This window comes from Corythoichthys intestinalis, chromosome 5 (assembly GCF_030265065.1).
Source record: "Corythoichthys intestinalis isolate RoL2023-P3 chromosome 5, ASM3026506v1, whole genome shotgun sequence".
Classification (NCBI taxonomy): Eukaryota; Metazoa; Chordata; class Actinopteri; order Syngnathiformes; family Syngnathidae; genus Corythoichthys; species Corythoichthys intestinalis.
Window position 1 is genome coordinate 54,510,390 of NC_080399.1, and position 24,568 is coordinate 54,534,957.

A 24,568-nucleotide genomic window follows, 5' to 3' on the forward strand; every position below is an offset into this window, starting at 1 on the left:
TATTGAACCATTTTCAGTCAGTCAATGTCTTTATTTTCGATGTACACTGTTGAAAACAGCCAACAATTGAATCTCAGATGTGACTAGAAAAAATAAATCACTGCTTTCACTCAAAAAACTTCTAGATCTTACTAAAAAAAAACAACAACCATATTTCTTACCTAAAAATGTAATTGCGCTTGATAACACACATCACTTGAAAGTTACGTGTTTTTCCCACGTGTTTCAATTGAATTTCCATTTGTGTTAAGTTATTTGAAGTACTAGTTAAGTTTTAAGTTAGTCTAAACTGTAAGTACTGATAGGATTTTGAGTTTTTGCAGAGTTCAAAATAAATGTATGATACCTGCTGTATTGGAGCATATTAGGGACCAGTGCTACTTGGTGTTCTATTCAGCAATGACTACCGAGCTAAAACTGACAGTTAGCTTTATTATGTTTTAATTTTACACCCGCATCACTCTACAGCGCCGTGTTGTTACAAATTAAATAAAGCCTGTATGTAAGACACGTTAGCCATGCATCGACAGTGGTCATAATCAATAGAAACCTAGACCTCCGAAGGGTTAACGTTACGTGAGCGAGTGACAGTAACGCTATATTTATTAGCGCCGAGAAGTCTACTGCTTAAAGATGGGGGCTGTTTACTAACGCTGCCCAGACGCGGCCGAGTCTGTCATTTCGTATCTAGTCCTAAATGCATGCGATATCTATGAGACGCATCAGACACTACCTGCTACCACACTAGCATCATGCGGCCGTCATTTTTAGTAACGTCGGCGTAGTTTGTAACGGCTGTCGGCTGCAGGAAGATTTTTTTTTTTTTTTTTTAATTGCTTCTTCCTCTACGCACGTGACGTCAGCGCGTTGTCCCGCATTAAAAGTAGTCCTGGCAAAACATGATGCTTAGAGCTGGCAAAATTAAACGATTCCTCGAGGTGAATAAAATTACTCGGATCAGTTTTTAAACACTAGTTACTCGAGTATTCGTTTCAGCTCTAATCGCTTTAACAGAATGTTAATAATGTTAATGCCATCTTGTTGGTTTATTGTTATAATAAACAAATACAGTACTTATGTACAACATGTTGAATGTATATATCCGTCTTGTGTCTTATCTTTCCATTCTAACAATAATTTACAGAAAAAATATGGCATATTTTATAGATGGTTTGAATTGCGATTAATTACGATTACTTAATTTTTAAGCTGTGATGAACTCTATTAAAAATTTTAATCGTCCGACAGCCCCAGTTTCTCAGTCTTGTTTGCCACACGTCTTAGCTCTTTTACAACATGTTGCAGCAAAAAAAAAAAGTTGACGATTACTTACAAAAAAAAAAAAAAGTATCAGTTTCAGTATTAAATACCAGGTCTTTGTGGTGCATTCAAATAAATAGAGGTTGAATATGATTTGCAAATCCTTGTATTGTGTTTTTATTTAAGTTTACCACAATGTGGCAACTTTATTGAAACTGGCGTTGTATTAAAACAATTATTCATGATCACTTAAATAGTTGAATCACTGACTTGTATTAGTACATAATAAACCAAGGACCAATGCCAGTTGTTGTGAGCGTTAAACCACACTCACCACAGATGTTCATCACAGCCTCTGTGTTAAAATCATCTCCGTCCATCCACTCTTTAACCCTCAGCTGTGAACACAAAGCATATGTCTTTAACAATTATCGTTGAGTGAAAAGGGACACACTAAAATGCACATAGAAAAGAATTTCCAGAACTACGGCATATTATAAAATCCAGGTCTAATCTCTCTCAAATCCAGAACAATAAACTATTGTCATTGTGATACACATGTGTTAACAATCACTGTACATTGTGTTTAAAACAGAAATAGGTCACTGTATATCAGGTGCATGAAAAACCTGGCCATTATGTACGTTCATTGTGAAGGTTTGATCGCTGACAAACCTCCCACACAAAATGGATTGGTAAATACAGAGAGAGAAAAAAAACAAACTTATTTTAAATTGCAATCCTCTGAAAATTACGTGATCAGGCCGGATTTCGGATCATGTGACAAAAAGTATTAGATTGGATTGGCATGTTAAACAGTTACAACATAAATATATAAATACAAACAATTAAAACATAAAACAGAGAAATAACGGAACAATATTTCAGGTGCCACCACAAAATTGAACTTGAAAATAAGATTGTGTGTACCTTGCACCCTTTCTAATTTGAGAGTGCATAACCTACATATTAGGAGAAAGATGCTTGCATTACCTGGATAAGAAACAGGAACAGGCCTTCTTAGCTGGCCAATCAGTATAAACAGCAGTGTGATCAGCGTCAATGTTATGTGGTCACTGGTAGGTAGGTCATGTGCTCCCAATCTCATCTGATCCCAAGGTAAGAGGTGCTGCCAGTGTAACTCTAGAAAGAGAAGAGATCAGTCAGAGGGAAATTGTTTCATATGGGACAAAAAAATAAAACTGGGATTACAGATTTGAAAAATATCAATGCTACCTTGGATCAGGACTTGTCATTTCTTAAGATTGTGCATTCCATTCAGTTTGTAGCCATATTTTCTAAACCATAATTCACACTATATTTCATAATTTGGCTGGGACAACAACAACAAAAAAAACGCTGATCATTTTAACGATTAGTTAAGAATGGATGAATGGATAATGCTGCATTAAGGGTGGTCATTATAGCCTCAAAATCATATCAATATATCAAAATAAAATTGCAACCATATTTTTGACAATATGGGAAAAACACTGGTTGAAGGAATTTCTGCTTTGGATTAACAGCATTTTTATTGCACTCTTCCACACCCATTTTTTTTAACCCTAGACTATTGCTATACGTCTGAATAATAACATACATGAAGCTGGATGTAGTGATTTTAGTGTATCGAGGAGAAAAAGGCACCATTTGTGAGAGCGTCGGGGAAAAATGAGGCCATCCTCGAAATGTTGTGATGTCAATTGAGGTGAACAGCCCAGCAGCACAATGGCAGACTCTGATGCAGCATCACAATGCGATGTTTGGGTGAAGATGAGAGAAATGATATGGATGGGGTGCTGTTCAGTGACAGGAGTTTGAGGTTTGTACTGACGTACGACTCTGACAGGCCATGGATTAAAGTACTACTTCAAATCTATCAATGGATAACTGAAACAGCTTGAAACAGAAATTAAAATTTGCCAAGAAGTGTTCAACCTCATAAGTCAAATGTAACATAAGTTAAAACCTGAACTTTAAATTTCATTTTTACTTTAGCATCTAACAGCAAGGAACACCAAATAAAGCTGCAGCCAGTGACATTTTTAGCCTCCTCGTACTTGAGGAACAGACAGTGGGCAAAGAGCCTCCTTCTAATAGACCTTCAAAAAAAAGAACATATTTTGCTGAGGAAACTTTATTTTGAATCGACAGTGTCCTATTTTATATTCCTCTACAATATATTTGAGACAATCAATGTAAAAACTGGGTTAAGATTTAGGTGGTGCCCCTACATAATTGGTTGTGACAGTGTCTTTATGTTAGCCGGTAACTGAAATAAAATGGATGAATAAAATAGTCTTTGCAGATGCTGACAATGCATTACTACCGGTAAATGAGATTTCATTGCCAGTGTGATTATTCCTGTTCAGGAAAGTAGCTCTCCTGTTATCCTGTCATGGCGATAACACAGAACTCAGCCTTTTATCTTTGTGTTAACCTACATCGCTAAAAATGTAAGTCTGTAACATAATTATTTCATTTTGCTATGTAATAGACAAAATTTATACTTGTACATGTGCTGTATGTTCACCTGATCATTGCTAACGTTAGTGTGCAGATTTTTAGCCTTTGTCTAATTAAAATGCAACAATGCAATGATAACCATTTGTGATACACAACACAGACCAGCCGTAATTTCACCAAAAAGCAGATTGCAAGCGCTTCATCGGCAGCCCACAGGTTGTGCTGTTTAACATTTTGCTTCTGGTTCCCGTACCATTTTTGGCCACGATATATTATGGCTCCTTTAAAGGGACTATACAGTTTGTCACTTTTTTTCGTTAAGACTTCCACCCAAAGGGTAACATGGCACGTTATGCATGCATGGCGCGCATGGTTGTACTAGCACGAACATAAAGCAACGAACGTTTGGCCCATCAGGTCAGGACCAGAAATGTAAAAACAGCAAACGTGATTATTTACTGTTAGTAGAGTCTCAATTAGAAAACTGGATTAGAAAAGTGTTTTGCCAAGCAGAGACAGCACTGCTGCTGTGGGAACGTGCACAAGTGAGCGTTCACCTAGAATACCGTAATTTCCCGAATATAACGCGCACTTTTTATATATAAACCGTTTTTTTTTTTTGGACACGGCCACGTTGTGTTGAACAAACGTACGCGGCGACCCGTTGCCGACCATTACGGTACGTGACGTCACCATTTTGTTTCGGTAATACTTCACTCTAATCGGCCGAATGATTTCGTCTGTGTTAAATTCTGCTTTTTTCACTCTTCATTAAGCACAGAATTTAGTTTCTTGAACTCATTTGAGTCAACGTTTATTGCAGCTCCGAACTCGGACCATAACAAACGTAAGCACAAAGACTTCCTGTGTCCGTCAACTATATCTGTCCCTCGGGAAACTCAAACCCAAATAACAATAGTTCCTATTGTTACTGTAGTGTTGACAGCGATGAGTTCTTACGGATTTCCGATTTACGTTCTCACTTTCATTTTACCATATCAATCCATGGAAGAAAAATTTATTCATCATGATGAAACAAGCAAGTTATACAGCAGCCGTTAAAAGAAAGGTCACATCTGTTTTGTTTTCTCCTAGATTCTGGTAAGTTGGAGAAGTTGTCAAATCATATTATTACAGTACATATTGTCAGTTTATGGTAATGTTTTGAATTTATGCTTGTGCTGTGTTTCACCAGTCAGTAAAATGACATTTCTGTATCTGTACACGAGCTCTGTTTTCTTGTATTCTTCTATTTATTGGTGCTAAAATTAGGGTGTGCGTAATAAACGGGTACAATAATTTCCCCTAGATTTTACAAGTAAATTTGGGGTGTGCATTATACACGGGTGCGCCTTATATTTGGGAAATTATGGTAGTCGACCCGAACCCTCTTTCTTGGGGGTAAAAAAAAAATGCTTTTTGAGGCAGTCTTAGGTAAAATATCAGGGCTCAGTGTACCGATCAGGCCACTGGTGGACGATCCAGGGAGTAAAGAAATATTCTAAATTAACTCTAAAAATCCTGTATAGTCCCCTTAGGTAAGAAATAACAGACAAGCAGTTAAAAAAAGGATTGATGACTCCTACTACTAGGATAAAGATCTCACCAGGAAGAAGGGAAAAAAAGCGATACTGAAAAGAACTGGTGCTGGAGTAAAAACTAGGTCAACAGGGCTCAATGGTCTTAAACCAGCCTCAATTTCCCATTCCAAATCTTTTCTGTCCCAAAATCAGTGAGTCAACAACCCATTCAGTTTCATATCCGTTTTGTAATCTACAACTCTACAGTCTACACCAGGGGTGCCCAAACTTTTTGCAAAGGGGGCCAGATTTGATGAGGTAAAAATGTGGGGGGCCGACGTTGGCTGACGTCCTTTACGTAGAACAAATTATTTAAGCAAATTTTAGCAAGCCATTCTGTGTGTCACATTTGCTTTACTATTTTTTTAAATTAATAATTTCAACAATTTCGCAACTACCCTTTGTGGCGTTCTCTTTCGGCTCTCTGGCTCTTGCGAAATCCTGCTGCTGTAAAATTGAACTAGCTTCAAGTTGCTTAAATTTCTCGCTACGTATCATCCCTGTAATCTTGTCGTACATATCAGCGTGTCTTGTTTGGCAATATCGCCTCACACTGAACTCTTTAAAAACAGCGACTGTCTCTTTGCAAATGAGGCAGACACAGTTGTGAAGAATTTTAGTGAACAAATAGTCCAATTTTCACCTATCCTTGAAGCGTCGGCCGTCCCAGTCAACTTTCTTTTTTATGTTGATTGTCGCCATTTTAGAAAATTGGGAGTAAAGGTTCACATGGAATAATGTTACTGAGAGTGCTGCTGCCTTTTAGTGGGTAAATGAGGAGCAGCATTTAGTGTGTAAGCTACTTCATATGCTGGTAGCAGTACTGCTGACCAATTTATTAAGTCTGTGTGCGGGCCAGACGTTATTGATTTTATGACAGAGGCTTGGGGCCGGATGAAATTTGACCATGGGCCGCATTTGGCCCCCGGGCCGGACTTTGGACATGTCTGGTCTACACCCATTCAGAAAACTCATATAAACCCTATTAAGAAACATTCAGGCATGCAAAAAAGCAAACACACAGATAGACACGAACCTCACTATAATAATATGTAAATATGTAATCGCTAGGTTTAAAACTTTAAGTTCCTATATTATTAGGTGTGGCGTGAGGCCATTTTCATAGGGACGCTGCAGGAAAAAGGAAGATGCAGTGTGACTTCCAAGGAGCCAGTGACTTATATGATGTGACGGCACTGCTAATATGGAAATCTGAACTGAAAATGCATCCCATGTCGCCCGGTACTCACTGCTGCGTGATCACATATTTAGTGCATGCCATGCCAAGCAACTATCACTATACTAGTAGGCCAGGGGTAATCTGATTCCATGAGACCCATACAGTGTGTGTGTGTATATCTATCTATCTATACACACAATGTATATACTCTATATTCTATTTTCTGTTGCCAGCTTGTCCGAGTCAGTTTTGGGAGCACTTTTTTTAATGAACGCATTTGAACACATCACACTGGAGTGAAAGTGAGGTCATGCTTGGCTTTTACGAGCCGTTGCATAGTTGTGATTGAAATAAAAATTTGAGAAAACAACAACGAAAGCCTACCATCGTTACTTGGGATGTTACAATCGTTGCTCAGTTGCGCACTTATCACTTGTAAAATACAAATCGAAACATGGTGTGGCGCTGCGTATATTCCCTGGAAGTGGAAACCACAACCAGGGAAAAAACAGGGGAGCGTGTGCATAACAGTGGCCGAGTCAGGTGTAGCTTCTCAAGGCAGCAGTTTTGTGAGTCTCGCTCTCCGGGAAGTGGCGACAATTTGACAAAGGCGAAAAAGTCATGAAAATAAAACAGTTCGCAATCCTGTGAGACTTGGGGTACCATACAGTTCACTTTCGTTTAATTCTCCCCTGTGCATTTTTTTTTTAATATACTCCAGTTCGCTCGGCATTGAGTGGGGAGTGGCCGGCGCCGCTGCTGGCTGAGCGGAGACTTGCGAGCTCTCTAACGCCAAAGAACACCAATGGGCAAGAATTGAAGGATATTACTGCCATCCCATAAAAAGATTTCAAACAAAATATAAGAACAAGTTACGAACGAAGGCTGTGCATGCATGCATGTCTAATTTGTAACCTACATGCAACACAGGCAGTATAAGTCCATGTGGTGTGCCTGCATGCCCTCTATTTGGTAACTCCAAACCTACAGGCACAATAGGTCCACAATTAAATAATCAACCCTCATAGAAAAAAAACACAAAAAAAAAAAACGGGGCAACGAGGATCTATAGATACTGGTCCATCTTCCATAGATACAAAGTTTCAAGTCGATCATTTCACGAATGACAAAGGAGTAGGACTTCAAAATTAGTGTCCACAACATTGACAGCAACACCAAGGTAGCTACCACAAGAAAAAAATGTGTTATTAATATGCACTCGCCACGCTTTGGAGCATGAGTAATTCCCAATCATACTGGTAATTCAGGAAGAAAGATGCATTAAAACACATCTTAACAATAAACTTTTGAAAACCTAATGGTGAAGCCGCAAAACTGGTTTCGTTGTTTAGTGCTCACCACAATTCAAATGACATTATATACATAAATTACATGTCAACATAATTTTTTAGGGATATATATTTTTCAAAAAAATTTCACAATAAACAACAGTATCAGTGTTGTTTTTAGCAGCCCTTTTAATTTTGGTCATCTTCGTGCAGTTTTAGTCAAAGAAAACTCATATATCTACTATAAATTTAATCTAGTTTTAGTTGAAAATCAAAATGTTTTCTTCTCTAAACATAAAAGGTTTTAGTCCATGATTAAATAAAAGGTTTCCAACAATTTCAAATGAACATTGACAGTAGAGGTGGGTACCTCTTGGTACCTCATGATACAATACGATTTGCAACACAAAGCTTACAATAACGATAATCTCATGATATGGCAATACAACGGTTATCCATGCATTGGTCAGGAAATCATTCTCGGATATTCTACAAAACAACTAACAAACAGAAAAACAAGCTATTTTCATCCTTCTGCTGTAGGTTCATCACTGGCAGACGTCCAATCCATTTGAACTGGTGGGTGGCAGCAAATGAACCCCTCCCACTTCAGACCAGCCCCTCCCCCTTCTATGGCCGTCCGTGGCAGCCAATGCCAGGCAATGAGGTAATCCTGGGCCATTTCAGATTTTGGGGCATTTCACGGTCACTTCCTGTTGATTTTGGGGCATTTTAAGGGTCACTTCCTGTTCCTTATGGGTTAAAGAACAGGAAGTTGATCGATAATCTCCCAAATGAAGAGGGAGCGACTCAAACTCAACAGGAAGTGACCTGTAAATGCCCTAAAATGACCAGAAAGTGACCTGTAAATGCCCCGAAAATCAGAAAGAGTGACTGTGAATGCTGTGGTTTCAAATGAACAAACGTTCAGTCGCCCTTCCCAGTCTTAATGGATTGGGCATCGAGCGCCATCAATGGCAGCCATAGAGTTAACTGAGCCACTATTATGGTGGAAGATTTTGGTAGCAGCTTGTTGGTTCCTTTTATTTATTTTTTGTAAACATAGACACCTTTTTGAAACGATATCTCAATTTTTGGCATGAGCGTATCGATAACCTTTTGGGATGCAAAATATCACGATATATCACCATTTCGATATTTTGTCACAACCCTAATTGACAGACGAGCACATAATTGTAGAGTCTACAAAGACATCACCATCTTCGTGATGGTAATACGCACTCAGCAGCAAAACAGTACATTATTTTCAATTAATTAATTCACCTGGATGTCACGAACTGTATGTAAAAAGTTGTTGAAGAATTTAAGACAACACTCACCACTCTAACTGCTAATGCTAATGTGAACGCTATGCTAAAGCTACAAGAAAAAGGCAAGTCTGGAGCCTGGGGAGGACACCGGTGAGTAAGTTCGTGTGTGGGCCGGGTGGGTGCAGCAAGTCACATGAGTAGCACAACCGAACAACATTGCTACAATGCAGGCTAACAACACATAGGATAAGAAAATGTCACAACTTTTGAACTTATGACAGAAACTATGGCGCTTTCCCTTTTGTTCTTGTCAGAAGAAAACTGGCATTCGTTTCATTATGTTTTAGTCTCCCAAGACACGTTTTTAGCTCGTCATTGTCATGAAAAAATTGTTTGTCAACGAAAAATTTTCGTCATCGTTCACGGCAACGACACTGGACAATATTGTTAATTGAAGTTGTGTTTTTTAATGGCTATTAAGCAACAAAATAATTAAGATGGACAACAATTCTGTCAAACGAAATAAATAATAAAACTAATATATTAATAAATTGCTGAGGTATCGGCAGATCCTCAAAATCAGGTGACTAGGACTCAAATGCGGGTGTAAAACATGATCGGGAAAACTCTCCTATGAGATGAAAAAAGGGACTATTGTTTTATATGGCATGTTCAGATGATTGCAAACATCTTTTAATCATTACAAAGATAATCACACTGCTTTAATCGAGGAAAAGAGAAATCAGAGTATTTGCTGTAAAGACGTGCAAAGAAGAGGACCTATTTGTAAGTAAACAATATCTTAAAATGATTATTCAATTTTCAAAAATATATGTTAACTTATTTGATAATCAATTGGCTGTGGATTGACTGTGAACATGATCTGTGTCTGGCAATAAAGCTGCAGCCGTGGGGGTGGCAATAATGGTGTACAGCTATGTGTAGGTGTGCTAGTTAAATCTAATACTTCAAAATCAGTCTGTCTAGCTTTATTCATAGACTATGGCTAGCACAGTCCTCATACTTAGTGGGAGGGCACATCTTGGGCAGAGGAGAAATAAGTTAATATTAATATAGTACCTATTAATCCATTGATTACAAAATATCCTCAAACTCATTAAGAATATCCCTCAAATTGATCAATTGCTAAAATTATGATGGGTTTGCCGGGGGGGGGGGGGGGGGGGGCGATCAGTGACACTACTCCACATACTCCTCACCATTCATGTAATCCAACTCACAGGTCCCTGTGCAAGTGTGCAATATTATTTGTGTGTTGCTCAGAGGTGAAAGTCGACCAGAACAGGGTTCTGGCATGAGATTTGTGGCCGGAACACCATTACGGCATACGGTACTTTGATCCCGAAAATATGACGGCAACTGTCAAAACCCCATGTTTTAAAAAAAAACCTGCGACAAAAGTGTTGACAACAAGCCTAATAAAGAGCTTGTGTATCGTAATCTGTTTCCACCGATATTTATTTTTCATTTATCATAGACATCATTACAAGTCACTTCGTCATTCTTTGCGCGACGCCTTACCATAGGGGGGCGAGCTTCATTTAGTAATAGCCGAAGACGGCACACACTCATGTCGGATTTAAGCTTGGATTTACTCACGATTGGATTTAAATATGAAAGCTGTACCGCATACAAACAGGAAGGATTGTCTCAGGAGTGATTTGTTCGAGGATTCAAGGTAAATATTATATTTTTCGTACCATGCATGCGTAATTAAAGCTTTTATTCGCAAGAATTTTCTTAGTTTACACATGGAGGCAGCTAATTTTCGTAACTGACTAGCCTCATAGTTTACTTTTAACCAAGAATCGAGACTGTTTACGTCCATATCTATAAAGAATTCAGGGATTTAAGTATTTAGTCACAAGAATTTTCGCCACCCCGCTAGCCTTATTCGCTAACATAGTAGCATTTTACGTCGTCAATACACGTAAAATAAACTCTAACTGCACAGTTTCCTTGCTTTTAACCAAGAATTAAGACTGTTTTACGTACATATCTATGAAGAATTCGAGGATTTAAGCATTTATTCACAAGAATTTTCGCCAGAAAAGCTCCTGTTACGCCAAGCGGCCGCTAGCCTCATTCGCTAACAGTGTATAGCGTGTAATGATAATAAAGGGCTATTCCATTCTATAATAAGTTGTGATTGTATACAGAATTTATTAATAATCTATTTACATATAGTTATAATTGATTCTGCATGTTTTCCTCAAGTATTAAGTTTCTGATGTTAAATTAAGTGATTTATTAGCTGTTGAAAACTTGCCGTAAAAAAAAAAAAAAAAAAAAAAAGTTGCTATTTTGTTCAAAAACTTATATGTTAAATATTGCTATTGATTCTGAAAATATAAGTGATTATCTCAGCATTTGGTGATTTTTGTAAATCTATTGTAAAATCTGAGACTTTTATAGCTATTTTAAGTTGTGTTATACTTATATAAAAAATTATTAAATGGGATTTTATAAGGGAACGAGTTTGAATTTTTTTGATGCCGCTGCTCATGGAGACTCATATATGGCTAAGGTAGGTGCCTGTTTTGGTTTTAGGTCGGTAACAGTTTTGGTTTTGTAAATATTTGAATTTTTTGAAAACAGGCCCCCTATGAATCGGCCCCGTTTCCCGTGTCATGTCAATAGGTTATGAAGTCTATGCATTTATTTATTCTACGTAGTTCTCCCCAATGTCTCTCTGCATCTGACAAGCCGGTTGCCCACATGCAGGCAGCAAAATAAATAAATAAAAATGAAAACCTGCTGTCCGTTTAATTGGCTGACATAATGGCATGTGATCAGCATGGATAGTTAGCTCTGATTGGTTCAAATGCACATTTTTTAGGGAACTACAAATAGAGGATAAAAATACCATCTTGTTGAATTAAAGGGGCTATGCAACGGAAAATTGATCAGATAAGAGAAAGGAAAGAGTTGATGAGGTATATCTTTATTTTTTATTTTTTTTCCAAAAAGTCAATGTTTACATTATCTTCAATGTTATAGTACAACCAATGTTTTAGAGGAAATGAGGGAAAACAAAAATTAGACTGAGTTTTGGATGGAATTTTGTAAATCAGTGAAAAAATACAATTTTGAAAGGAAATCAGTTTCTCATTTATGCCCTGTTCTAGTGTAATGCAGTAGCCTAATGTAAGTGTGAAACCTTTCATTCATTCATTTTCCGAGCCGCTTATCCTCACGAGTTATCACAGGGGCACTGGAGTAGATCCCAGCTAACTATGGGCAGTATGCGGGGTACACTCTGAAATGGTTGCCAGCCTATCGCAGGGCACACGCAGACAAACAACCATTCCCGCACACAGACATACGTAGGGACAATTTAGGGTGTTCGATCAGCATGCCATGCATGTTTTGGGGATGTGGGGAGAAACCGGAGTACCCTGAGAAAACCCACGCAGGCACGGGAAGAACATGCAAACTCCACACAGGAAGGCCAGAGCCCGGGATTGAACCCTTTATCTCAGAACTGTGAGGGTAACTTGCTAACCAACGTGTGTTTGAAACCTGTTGTGTTTTATTGGTGTTATATTTATAACTGTGCATAGGCAGTTTTAGTATTTTAGTGGTTTTAGGAGATATAACCCCCCCCCCAAAAAAAAAAAAAAAAAAAAAAAAAAAAGGAGAGGGAGAGAGTTCCAGTAATAAATCCTAGACACTTTCATCCCTGGTGTTGCGATAATGCTCCACCTGAGGGGGCGGAACTGAGCGCATACGTGCACTAGTTTATTAATTAAAAAGATATTTTCAAGGACCCTCATAGCTGCTTAACAGTTATTATTTCCCATGAAGGCTGGGTGGTCCTGAATTAGTGAGATGAGTGACCTCATCTTGATAAACAGTGACACGCCACAAAGAATGCCACCACGTGTGCGGTCACTGAGCCACCTTGCAAGTGTCAACCACCACAAGAGATTTTTATAGCCTTTTTTGGCTCAAAATGTTATTGAATTTATTTCCTATTGATATTAAAGGTGGGCTTGATTGTACTTTTTTTCAAATACTTTTCCATAACCTTGGATGCCATTTTTCCAGGTTGGCACGACAATTTGCGCTGAATATGCCCAGAATTTCATTTTTAAGCCATTTTAGTTGTTCCTTTTGGAGATTTCTACAGAATTTTGGATTCTGATTACTATGCACCGGACTGTAGCTAATTTGCATACTCTTTGAGCTGATTGGCAAATGTGTGTGTGGTGGTTGACCTGTCGCGCAGACGCGACTACAATCTTCTTGAAAATGACACCTAGCTTCTGTATTTCGCAATTATACAAAACTAAAATAAAACAAGTAGGCGTCTTTGCACGCAAGCAAACTGGGATACGTCTTTATGTATAGATTAAAATAATGTTTAATTTATATACCTTATGCTACTGCTTAATGCGGCAAAATTAGAATCAGGAAGTGGCAGCCTCCAGACGGCTTCTTCCTCAGTGCGCAGAGTACTCGATAGTAGTGGGCATGAAAAATGAATGTAGAGGGCGGGTACTTGCATAAATGTGTGAAGTGTGATGTAGATATCTGCAGAATTTCAATTCCCAGATTCCGCAGAAGGATTTTACTTCCAAACCTGATTGCAATCAAATCAAAAAACCCTTGGATAACACACTTCAACCAAGGGCACAGTTCCATTTCTTATTTATGAAACAGTTCCAAATATTGGAAACCAAGGCAAGACCCTCTTTAAGGATTAAATGAGGTGCCTCCATGTGAGCGCTCATAAATTATTTGTTTTTTTTTTCCTTACTAACCAATTTGTTGTTCAAACCCCAAATTACCCAAATGCTGAAACATGGAGCGTGACATGTCTGGATAAAAAATTACCTGTTGTAGAATTATTATGTCCTATAAAAGGTGCTTTAATTTTTAATTACATTTATTTTTTTATTTTTTTATTTTTTTTAATTTAAACATATCAGAAGCTGCCGTTTTAAAATTTCTACATTTGCGTCTTGCTAAAAGAGGGAAACCAAAATACTAAAAAGCAGTGGAGCTTCACAACACTGCAAACTAATTCTACAGCACTCCAAAAATAACCATACAGGAAGATTTGCAGCTATAATTACCTGGTTATATTCTGTACTTATGCCAGTAATCTCATAACTGGTTTTCATTTTGTAGTACGCATTTCCTGTAATCTTCCAATCCTGTTATGTCCCTAAAATGCTTAGTTCTGCCAAGTGTGGCTCAAATGAAACAATGTCAGAACTTCAAAAAAGGCAACATAATAGGACCCTTCTGGGATCTCAAGAACTGTGTACTGTTTCCATATAAACTTCAATTTGACCCAAATACAACTCTGACCCGAGTTGTGCAGCCAAAAATATCTGCAGCAGTACACATGATATAACAGTATAATAGCGTGATTACAAAAGTGTGATTAGTGATTTACAAGTTGTCTTTTGATATTTTTATTGCAAGATTTGATAACTAGTGATACACAGTAAAGTTGTGAGATTTATTTTTTGTTAAAGCTTTCATTAAGCAAGTTTAAAATGTTCATGAAGATGAAAAGTCAGCCAACAATGATTACAGTATTGATTGACTTACAGGAACTATCACTTATCACAATGTCTTCGTGGCAACATTCAAATGAAGATTGCTATCTGGACGAAAGCAAAAAAAAAAAAAAAAAAAAAAAAAAAGCAGTCTGAAGTTCACCAACTGAATCCTCGGGTTTACAATACAAACTACTCAAAAAGGGTTTTTATTTGCAACACACTTATCGGGGAATTAACTAAAAGTAATTATCTAAATTGAATGGACTCTGCTCACCAATGCGTATGAGTCTAATCTGACAAACAAATCGCGCAAGGTACGACTGGGCAAAAAAAAAAGAAAAAAAAAAGTAAGACTAAAAGAACCTTTAATTTCATAGCCCATAGAGGAAAAACATTAAAGGTAGTTCCATCTTAAAACACCGACCTGTTTAACATAATTTGGAAACATCTGCAGAGCGCCCAACTAGTCCTGTCGTCACATTTTCCATCCAGTACCAACGCTGTCACGATTTTCATGACCAAATATGAGCCTGTCGTCGTATCAAGAAGGCATTTCGGCGTTTAGGGTGGGCACCTCGCCGTGCGCTTTAAGGAAATAGTTCATGTCGGCCCTTTAAGTTTTCGGAACAGAGAGGATGCTGTCGAAGAAAACGAGCCCAGGTAGCCCACGAAGGCCTGTTTACATAGCTAGCGACTTAGCTTTAGGTAGCATTGTTCACCTGGTCGTTAGCACTGGACACGGTACCACTTAACAAACATACACGCAGGGGGTTTCGTTAAAGACTCGTTTAGCTTTATCAATGTAAATCCAACCTTTGGTCGGTTTCCCATTTCTTTCACCAAAATAAACATTTAGTCCTGAATAGTAATATCAGCATTCATCTACTAGCCGTGAAACCCCTGCTGTCAAACACTGGGCAGCGAGCTAATGTCCCTCCTTCCCAACGCTGGGAAAACATCGACGACATACATCATGGATGAACCTCCGGATAAGCAGAAAAGTCTCCGATATTCAACAAAGGCAAGCAGCATGCTAGTTTCTCATTTATACTTACATTTGGTCCGCTAGGATTTGACTATCCATTGAAGGCCACTGGTAAATGTGTTATAGAAAGTCAAAGAACTGTGACATAAACGATTTTCAATCGGTGACCCAGTTTCTCTTCACCGTCATGCCTGTCGGACCACTAACCTAGTTTTGCAACCAATGGCAGTAGCGCTAGCGTCATTGGTTGATCTCTAGCCAATCAGAAACGCGATTGGGTTGGTAAAACATGATGGACGTTGAATTTGACCAATTACAGCTTTCAGTCAAGCGGAATGCAGAGGCCACTTGCGTGTGAGTGTAGAAAGATATCATATATGTATTAGCGCTAAATGTATAATGGGCGCTGTAAGCCAACCAGGACGGCCATTATCGCTTGTCCGCCATTTTGTGTCAGTGCCATTCGCCAAACATAACATTATAGCCAATGAATTACGGTATGTACTTTGAAATAGCTATGAAGTTTCCAAATTCTCAACCAGTTTTCAAACGGTTTTCCATAAACGTCTGAGATGCTACTGATTAATGGAATTTTTTAAAATAATATGTCGTTTTAAGCACCCAGCTTGAATAGTAACCAAGTTGATATATTTGTTATAAACCAAACTGTTTGAAAATCCGTTAGGATTTTGCCGAGTAAACAGTATTTTAGAGGAGAAAATCACTCACTTACTTTTGCTGCAACAGAGCCCGCCTGAGACATCTCGCCAGAGATTTTTGACAGCTTCAAGATGGCCACCGGTTACTAAAGCCGCCGACTCCGACTTTAAGCATCTAGCACTCAATATACGATGTACAAATAATGGTGACCACTGCAAGACTAGTGACTCATAACGCGAGATGGTGCTGTCTATCTGGATCTGTGCAATTCATGCACATATGGCCTCGTTTAACTTGCTTTGTCACATAAACTTGGGTGACACCACCAGTGGCTGTTTTATAACATGACAGTTTTCCATGAGAGAGTAAAAACCGAAAGGGTGAAGTTCACGTATCGGGCAACCACACATAAGATGCTATTAGGCTCGAGCGTATGACGTGGCACTCGCGAGGTTTCCGCCGCTATCGCCATTGTGGAAGATAAACTGAGGCATTTCAACACAGGTCGCTCTTTAAAAATGGTTGGAAATTATTGTGCGGTAAAGAATTGCAACAACCGATCGAATAGAAAGGAGAATGTACAGCTCGACGGAACACCATTGAGTTTCTTCCGGATCCCTACATGGAGAAAAGGCGAGGAAAAGCTCATATCTTAACTTACCAAATGTCAAAGAATGGCATGGGTGGCCTCGATCAGAAGGAAGGGCATAACGTTTGATTCTCCAGTTACACACTGAGTTTGCTCAATGCACTTTCACTCCGGTAAGTTAATTTCGTTTGTTTACGCAAATTTCAGTAACTTTACGCCCTAAGTCGGCCTGTTGTTAGCTATTGCTACAGCTAAACAACTAGCATGCATACATGTGCATTGTCTTCATAAGACATAATTCATGTTGCTAAATGAAAAAGCTGTAATATTTTGACGTGAGAGAGTGGCAAAGAATTTGTACACAAGCTACATTTTATGCAGCAAAAGATTTGTACATCCGTGGTCACAGACTAATGTAAACACACATTGCCTACCTTTGCTAGAAAGATGGTGTTGCCGTTTGCTATGGTCATAAAGTGAAGATCCTGCACCCATCCGCAGCAAAACTGTTCGTAGCTTTGTAGCGATTTGTAGTTTCGGAATTGCTGATGAGTGTAGTAACATATACCAAACACTAAATACAGCATGATGTCCATTTCGCGTAGTGGTGGAAGCTTGTCGACATCTTTATTCCATTTGTGTTCGGCTTGCTCGTGAGGGTCAACATTGTTCACATCCCTAAAATTGCTCACATATCTGTCCTTCGCCGTGGTAACAAGTTTGTCTCTGTATCGAACTGGCAAGTATTCCTTACTTTTTTCCATCTTTGGTTGCCGCTAAGTTTAAATGTCCCGTGATGCTTCCGCAATGGTTGCGTTGTCGCAAATCTCGCATGATCCCGTGCTGCTGTGACGTAAACGCTCGAGCCTAATATCATATTTCAAAAATGCATCATCCTCTTTAATTTCTGCTCTCTACTTAAATTAAGTGTACTACTTTAGAAAAATCAGAATGGTAACATGGTGAAATAAATGTTTAGCCCAGGGTGTTCATTATTTTTTGCTCCAATATCTACTTTTCAAGGAGCCAACCTTAACAGCGGGGGGTTATGGGTTATGTTGTTCATACAACATAATTAACAATGTACAAAAAAATAAAATAAAATGCAGCGAGCTATCCACACTAGCATTGCGATCGACTAGTCGAGGGGTCGGCAACCTAAATGCTTGAAGCTGTATAACATCAACAGGACACTAAGGACCTTCCTCCAGAATTCAATGGGGCTGTGGAAGACAACTCTAGAAGCCAGCTCAAAGCCAGTTGCACATGTGAGCATGAAATGTGGTATCTACTAAGGAGATGCTCTGTCACTCCTGCTGTTCTGCATAGGCCTAATCCCCCTCAGCCAGATCATTACCTAGAGTGGTTTCAGGTACCAGTTCCGAAGTGGAATAACCATCAGTCACCTCCTCTACATGGATGATATCAAGCTGTATGCCAAGAACGAGCGTGACATCGACTCCCTGATTCACCTCACGAGAATATACAGCAATGACATTGGGATGTCATTCGGAGTAGATACTGTAAGTGTGGGCGAATGGTATCCAGAAGAGGGAAGGTGATCTCAACTGAAGGGGCTGAATTACCTGAAGGCAACATAACAGATGTGCACGACAGCTACCTGGGGATCCCACATAGGCAAATGGAAACCATGAGGAAGCAACTAGGAGGTCTGCCACAACCAAATACTTACGGAGGGTAAGGCATGTCCTCAAGAGTCAGCTGAATGGCAACAATAAGACCCAGGCCATTAACAGCTATGCCCCACCAGTAATCAGATACCCTGCTGGCATCGTATCCTGGCCACTGGAAGAGATGCAGGCTACTGACATCAAGACAAGGAAGCTCCTTACAATGCACAGAGGGTTTCACCCTAAGTCCAGCATCCTGAGGCTCTACACAAAGTGGAAAGAGGGAGGCCGAGGACTAGTGAGCATCAGAGCCACTATCCAGGAGGACTACATCCCTCTAAGAGTACATCATGAAAATGGCCCCCAGTGATGACCTGCTCGGTGAATGCCTCAGGCAACAGAAGCCCAATAATGATAGGACCCTGAGGAGCTATCATGGAAGGAGAAGCCCCTGCATTGTATGTACCACCGACAAATTGAGGAGGTAGCTGACATGGTAAAAATATAACAGTGGCTAGAAAAGGCCGGACTGAAAGACAGCACGGAGGCACTAATCATGGCAGCACAAGAGCAGGCCCTAAACACAAGATCAATAGAGGCCGGGGTCCATCACACCAGACAGGACCCCAGGTGCAGGCTATGCAAAGAGGCCCCTGAGACAGTCCAGCACATCACAGCAGGGTGCAAGATGCTGGCAGGCAAGGCATACATGGAACGACATACCCAGGTAGCAGGCATAGTGTACAGGAACATCTGTGCCGAGTACAGACTTGAGACCCCTGAGTCAAGGTGGGCAACACCCCCAAAGGTGGTCGAGAACAATCGAGCCAAGATCCTGTGGGACTTCCAGATCCAAACAGACAAACTGGTGATGGCCAACCAGCCTGACATAGTGGTGGTGAATGAACATCAGAAGACAGCAGTAGTGATAGATATAGCAATCCCGAGCGTTAGCAACATCAGGATAAAAGAACACTAAAAGCTGGAGAAATATCAAGGGTTGAAGGAATAATTGGAGAAAATTTGGGGAGTGAAGGCAACAGTGGTGCCAGTAGTGATCGGGACACTAGGGGCAGTAACCCCCAAGCTGGGTGCATGGCTCCAACAGATACCAGTAACAACGTCCGACGTCTCCGTTCTGAAGAGCGCAATCCTAGGGACAGCTAAGATCCTGCGCAGAACCCTTCAGCTCCCAAGCCTCTGGTAGAGGACCAGAGCTTGAAAGGAGGGGCCATACCGCCCGGGTGGGCGAGACGGTGATTGTTCTTTTTTTAATATATATTTGTATGGCAGTTGTTTTGGCTTAAAATACAACAGTTTCTTTTATAGAGGAGTGCAAGAGCAGAACAGCAGAAACCTCTTTTTCAGTCTTGTCTGTGTTTTCCGCCATTCATATATATATATATATATATATATATATATATATATATATATATATACACACATATATACACACATATATACATACATACATACATATATATGTCTATATATATATACATACATACATACATACATACATACATAATATATATATACATACATACATACATACATAATATATATATACATACATACATACGTACATATATATATATATATATATATATATATATATATATATATATATATATATATATATATATATATATATATATATATATATATATATATATATATACAGTGCCTTGCAAAAGTATTCGGCCCCCTTGAATCTTGCAACCTTTCGCCACATTTCAGGCTTCAAACATAAAGTTATGAAATTTATGTTTTTTGTCAAGAATCAACAACAAGTGGGACACAATCGTGAAGTGGAACAACATTTATTGGATAATTTAAACTTTTTTAACAAATAAAAAACTGAAAAGTGGGGCGTGCAATATTATTCGGCCCCTTTACTTTCAGTGCAGCAAACTCACTCCAGAAGTTCAGTGAGGATCTCTGAATGATCCAATGTTGTCCTAAATGACCGATGATGATAAATAGAATCCACGTGTGTGTAATCAAGTCTCTGTATAAATGCACCTGCTCTGTGATAGTCTCAGGGTCCTGTTTAAAGTGCAGAGAGCATTATGAAAACCAAGGAACACACCAGGCAGGTCCGTGATACTGTTGTGGAGAAGTTTAAAGCCGGATTTGGATACAAAAAGATTCCCCAAGCTTTAAACATCTCAAGGAGCACTGTGCAAGCCATCATATTGAAATGGAAGGAGCATCAGACCACTGCAAATCTACCAAGACCCGGCCGTCCTTCCAAACTTTCTTCTCAAACAAGGAGAAAACTGATCAGAGATGCAGCCAAGAGGCCCATGATCACTCTGGATGAACTGCAGAGATCTACAGCTGAGGTGGGAGAGTCTGTCCATAGGACAACAATCAGTCGTACACTGCACAAATCTGGCCTTTATGGAAGAGTGGCAAGAAGAAAGCCATTTCTCATAGATATCCATAAAAAGTCTTGTTTAAAGTTTGCCACAAGCCACCTGGGAGACACACCAAACATGTGGAAGAAGGTGCTCTGGTCAGATGAAACCAAAATTGAACTTTTTGGCCACAATGCAAAACGATATGTTTGGCGTAAAAGCAACACAGCTCATCACCCTGAACACACCATCCCCACTGTCAAACATGGTGGTGGCAGCATCATGGTTTGGGCCTGCTTTTCTTCAGCAGGGACAGGGAAGATGGTTAAAATTGACGGGAAGATGGATGCAGCCAAATACAGGAACATACTGGAAGAAAACCTGTTGGTATCTGCACAAGACCTGAGACTGTGACGGAGATTTATCTTCCAACAGGACAATGATCCAAAACATAAAGCCAAATCTACAATGGAATGGTTCAAAAATAAACGTATCCAGGTGTTAGAATGGCCAAATCAAAGTCCAGACCTGAATCCAATCGAGAATCTGTGGAAAGAGCTGAAGACTGCTGTTCACAAACACTCTCCATTCAACCTCACTGAGCTCGAGCTGTTTTGCAAGGAGGAATGGGCAAGAATGTCAGTCTCTCGATGTGCAAAATTGATAGAAACATACCCCAAGCGACTTGCAGGTGTAATTGGAGCAAAAGGTGGCGCTACAAAGTATTAACGCAAGGGGGCCGAATAATATTGCACGCCCCACTTTTCAGTTTTTTATTTGTTAAAAAATTTTAAATTATCCAATAAATTTTGTTCCACTTCACGATTGTGTCCCACTTGTTGTTGATTCTTGACAAAAATTAAAATTTTATATCTTTATGTTTGAAGCCTGAATGTGGCGAAAGGTTGCAAGGTTCAAGGGGGCCGAATACTTTTGCAAGGCACTGTATATATATATATATATATATATATATATATATATATATATATATATATATATATATATATATATATATATATATATATATATAAATACTTGTTCTCCCCACTGTATGTATATATATATATATATATAACTATAATTTTAAAGTGAATTAAAAAAAAAATACAAAAATTTTAATAAATGCATTTGAATACAGTTGAAATGTATTCAAACAAACAGACAGTCAAATTTTGCCCCACAATAACACTATAGTAAAGTTGCTTGAAAAAATTGGACATCTTTCTTTCTTTCTTTCTTTCTTTCTTTCTTTCTTTCTTTCTTTCTTTCTTTCTTTCTTTCTTTCTTTCTTTCTTTCTTTCTTTCTTTCTTTCTTTCTTTCTTTCTTTCTTTCTAAAGCAACTTTAGAGTGTTATTGGTGGCTGCAACTGTACAATAAAGCCGATAAAATTAAATTCCATATAAACTGGGCTACGTACTAAATAGTCGATGTGCTATGTATTGCATGGCTAATTACTACCACCAGATGGCAATGTGGGGTCGTACAAAATCCAAATAAATCGTTGTCATGAAAAAAAGTTTTGCCTTTGGAGAATTCGACTCTTCATCAGAAGAAAAAACTGTTATCGTTGCAGTACATAGATAGGTGGATAAACTAATCTCATTGAGGAAATCAAACGGTCACTTCAATGCTCACGCACATATGTACTACAACCAACTAGAAACAACTTTTAAATAGCATCGAGTAATTGAATTAAGTTCTTCCTTCTTTCCAAACAAACGAAGAAAAACAACAATATGAAGTTGTGATGGTTTTTATGTTAATTTTGCGATACATTTTTCTGTGAATGACATTTAAATTTCTTAAGACGAAAACCTTGATGAACATTTGAAATGCTCTATTTCTAATTTCATGTTACGTACATTTAATTCAATGTTCGAAAAGCAGGATGAGAATTGACTGATTCATGGTCAGCCTTTAACTAATTCCGAGCTGTATTTGAATGCATCATGGCTGTCACATGGCAAGTGGAGTTGATGGAGCTCGCGCTACAGTTGAACGACAACAGGGCAAGCGAGAGAAGTGTACTCTTCGTCTCACCTTGTGTGCAACACTGTTGTGTCAGTTTGGGAATGTTTGCGTATCCGCGTGGGCTCATTTACTCGGAGGTCTACAAACACTAAAGGATTTAGTTCGAGAACCGCCTGGAGGAGACGCTACTGTAGGTGAAACTAAGCTCAATATCGCAGTAAGTTTTGTCAAATTTTGTCTGCTACATGATCATTTTGTGAAGTTCACTTTCACGAAAAATGATCGAGTGCTGTTTCCAACGTTTGCGTTACGAAAACAAACCTGTGACCTCTGAACGCATTGACAAAGCCTGGCACAAAGTGACCACTCTGAATGTTATTTTAAAAAATCAAAAACAATTCCCAGATATTGGACTATAATATTCCATTATCAGGAGCTTTGACCTTCAGAGGTAATAATGATAAAATGACCAGTATTGTTCTGTTTTCTGTATTCAGTCACATATTCCCATATTTATTGACACCTTGTATTCCTCCTTAAGCAAAGTACCCCCATTATGCGTCCTCTTTGGACGATTTAACAAATTTTGCTTTGCACTGAGATGATCAGCACTACCTTAATTAATTTGATTAAATACAGTATTACTATCACATTATGGTCACATAACTATTAGGACTGTGACAATATCTCGATGTTGTAATATATCGCAATATTGTTTTGTGTATCCTGATAGATTATTTATAGGCTGCATGAAGAAATGAAAGACAATTTTTTGATAACATCATGTCTCAAGATATGATTTTAATATTATTGGATTTAAGCTCGTTCAAGTTTTTTCTTCTGTAGTTTGTTCCCTCTAAATGTTTAGGTAAATGTCTTTTGGTTATATGTACTGGAAATTAGTGAGAAAAATGCATTCATTCATTATCAATTCCGCTTATTCTCACGAGGGTTGTGGCTCATGGGGGTGCTTGAGCCTATCCCTCCAGAGTATGGGCAAGAGGTGGGCTACACCCTGAACCGGTTGCCAGTCAATTGCATGACACGGCAGGACAAACATCTATTCACACTTTAATTCACACTGATGGACAGTTTGGAGTATTGAAGTCAACCTTACCTGCATGTTTTTGGGACGGGAGAGAAAACCCATGCTGTTGTGGGGAGAACATGCAAACTCATTGCAGCAATGCTTCTCAAATAGTAGGGCGATGCCGGGGCTGGCACATGTGACGTCGGGAACATACTTTTAACCGTATTAGAATAAAGTGTAATTCCACATGCACTTAGTGGGTGGCAGTGGCGCTCTCATTTTCAAGAGTGTGGGCAGTATTTTTAACCAAACAAGAGCACACAGCAAAGAACACTGGAGATGAAGACTATGAAGAGCTAAGACGAGGAAATATGACAAAGCGTATGTAGAGTTTGGCTTTTGGCTTTGACTTTTAATATAGTGGGAGACGAGGAAAGACCAGTCTGTTGACTGTGTCTAAAAATGTTTGCAGCAGACAGCAGCAAGCCAAATCAATCAAGACATTAGACCGCAATCACATTAATAAGCCACTTGATTGCTTTTTCAGCAAAAACATGCTGAATATTGGCAGCAATCGTCCCGGTTCGTCAGTGTTACGTCAGTAAACCAGCGAGCACTGTTAGCATGCTGAGTGCAAAATAACACACCATAGCAAAGGAGCTGATTCTGCCAGCAGCAAAAAAAAAAAACTGTCCTTCTGTCCAATGAAACTGTCGTTTTTATTCCATTCGTTTTTGTTTTTGATGGTCAAATTG

The 24,568-nt window shown here is 38.9% G+C and overlaps 2 protein-coding genes across 15 annotated transcripts in view; one reads left to right on the forward strand and one right to left on the reverse strand.

Moving 5' to 3' along the window:
* The window catches only part of LOC130915910 (basic helix-loop-helix ARNT-like protein 1), a 57,580-nt gene extending 41,798 nt beyond the window's left edge, over window positions 1-15,782 (reverse strand). For both annotated transcript variants that reach the window (XM_057836129.1, XM_057836128.1), the window contains exons 1-3: window positions 15,639-15,782; window positions 2,254-2,403; window positions 1,595-1,658 (exon numbers count right to left, since the gene is read on the reverse strand). In XM_057836129.1, the coding sequence (XP_057692112.1) occupies window positions 1,595-1,640 (46 nt within the window). In that variant the 5' untranslated portion in view covers window positions 1,641-1,658; window positions 2,254-2,403; window positions 15,639-15,782. The remainder of the gene's footprint in view (window positions 1-1,594; window positions 1,659-2,253; window positions 2,404-15,638) is intronic.
* A 6,968-nt stretch (window positions 15,783-22,750) lies between these two features.
* ppfibp2b (PPFIA binding protein 2b) overlaps window positions 22,751-24,568 on the forward strand; it is a 119,299-nt gene continuing 117,481 nt past the window's right edge. For 4 of the 13 annotated variants that reach the window (XM_057836103.1, XM_057836099.1, XM_057836105.1 and 1 more), the window contains exon 1: window positions 22,752-23,000. The gene's annotated coding sequence lies outside the window, so the exon portion shown is untranslated. Of the gene's footprint in view, window positions 23,001-24,568 lie in introns of all 13 variants that reach the window. The other 9 variants (XM_057836097.1, XM_057836101.1, XM_057836102.1 and 6 more) reach the window with 5 other exon arrangements.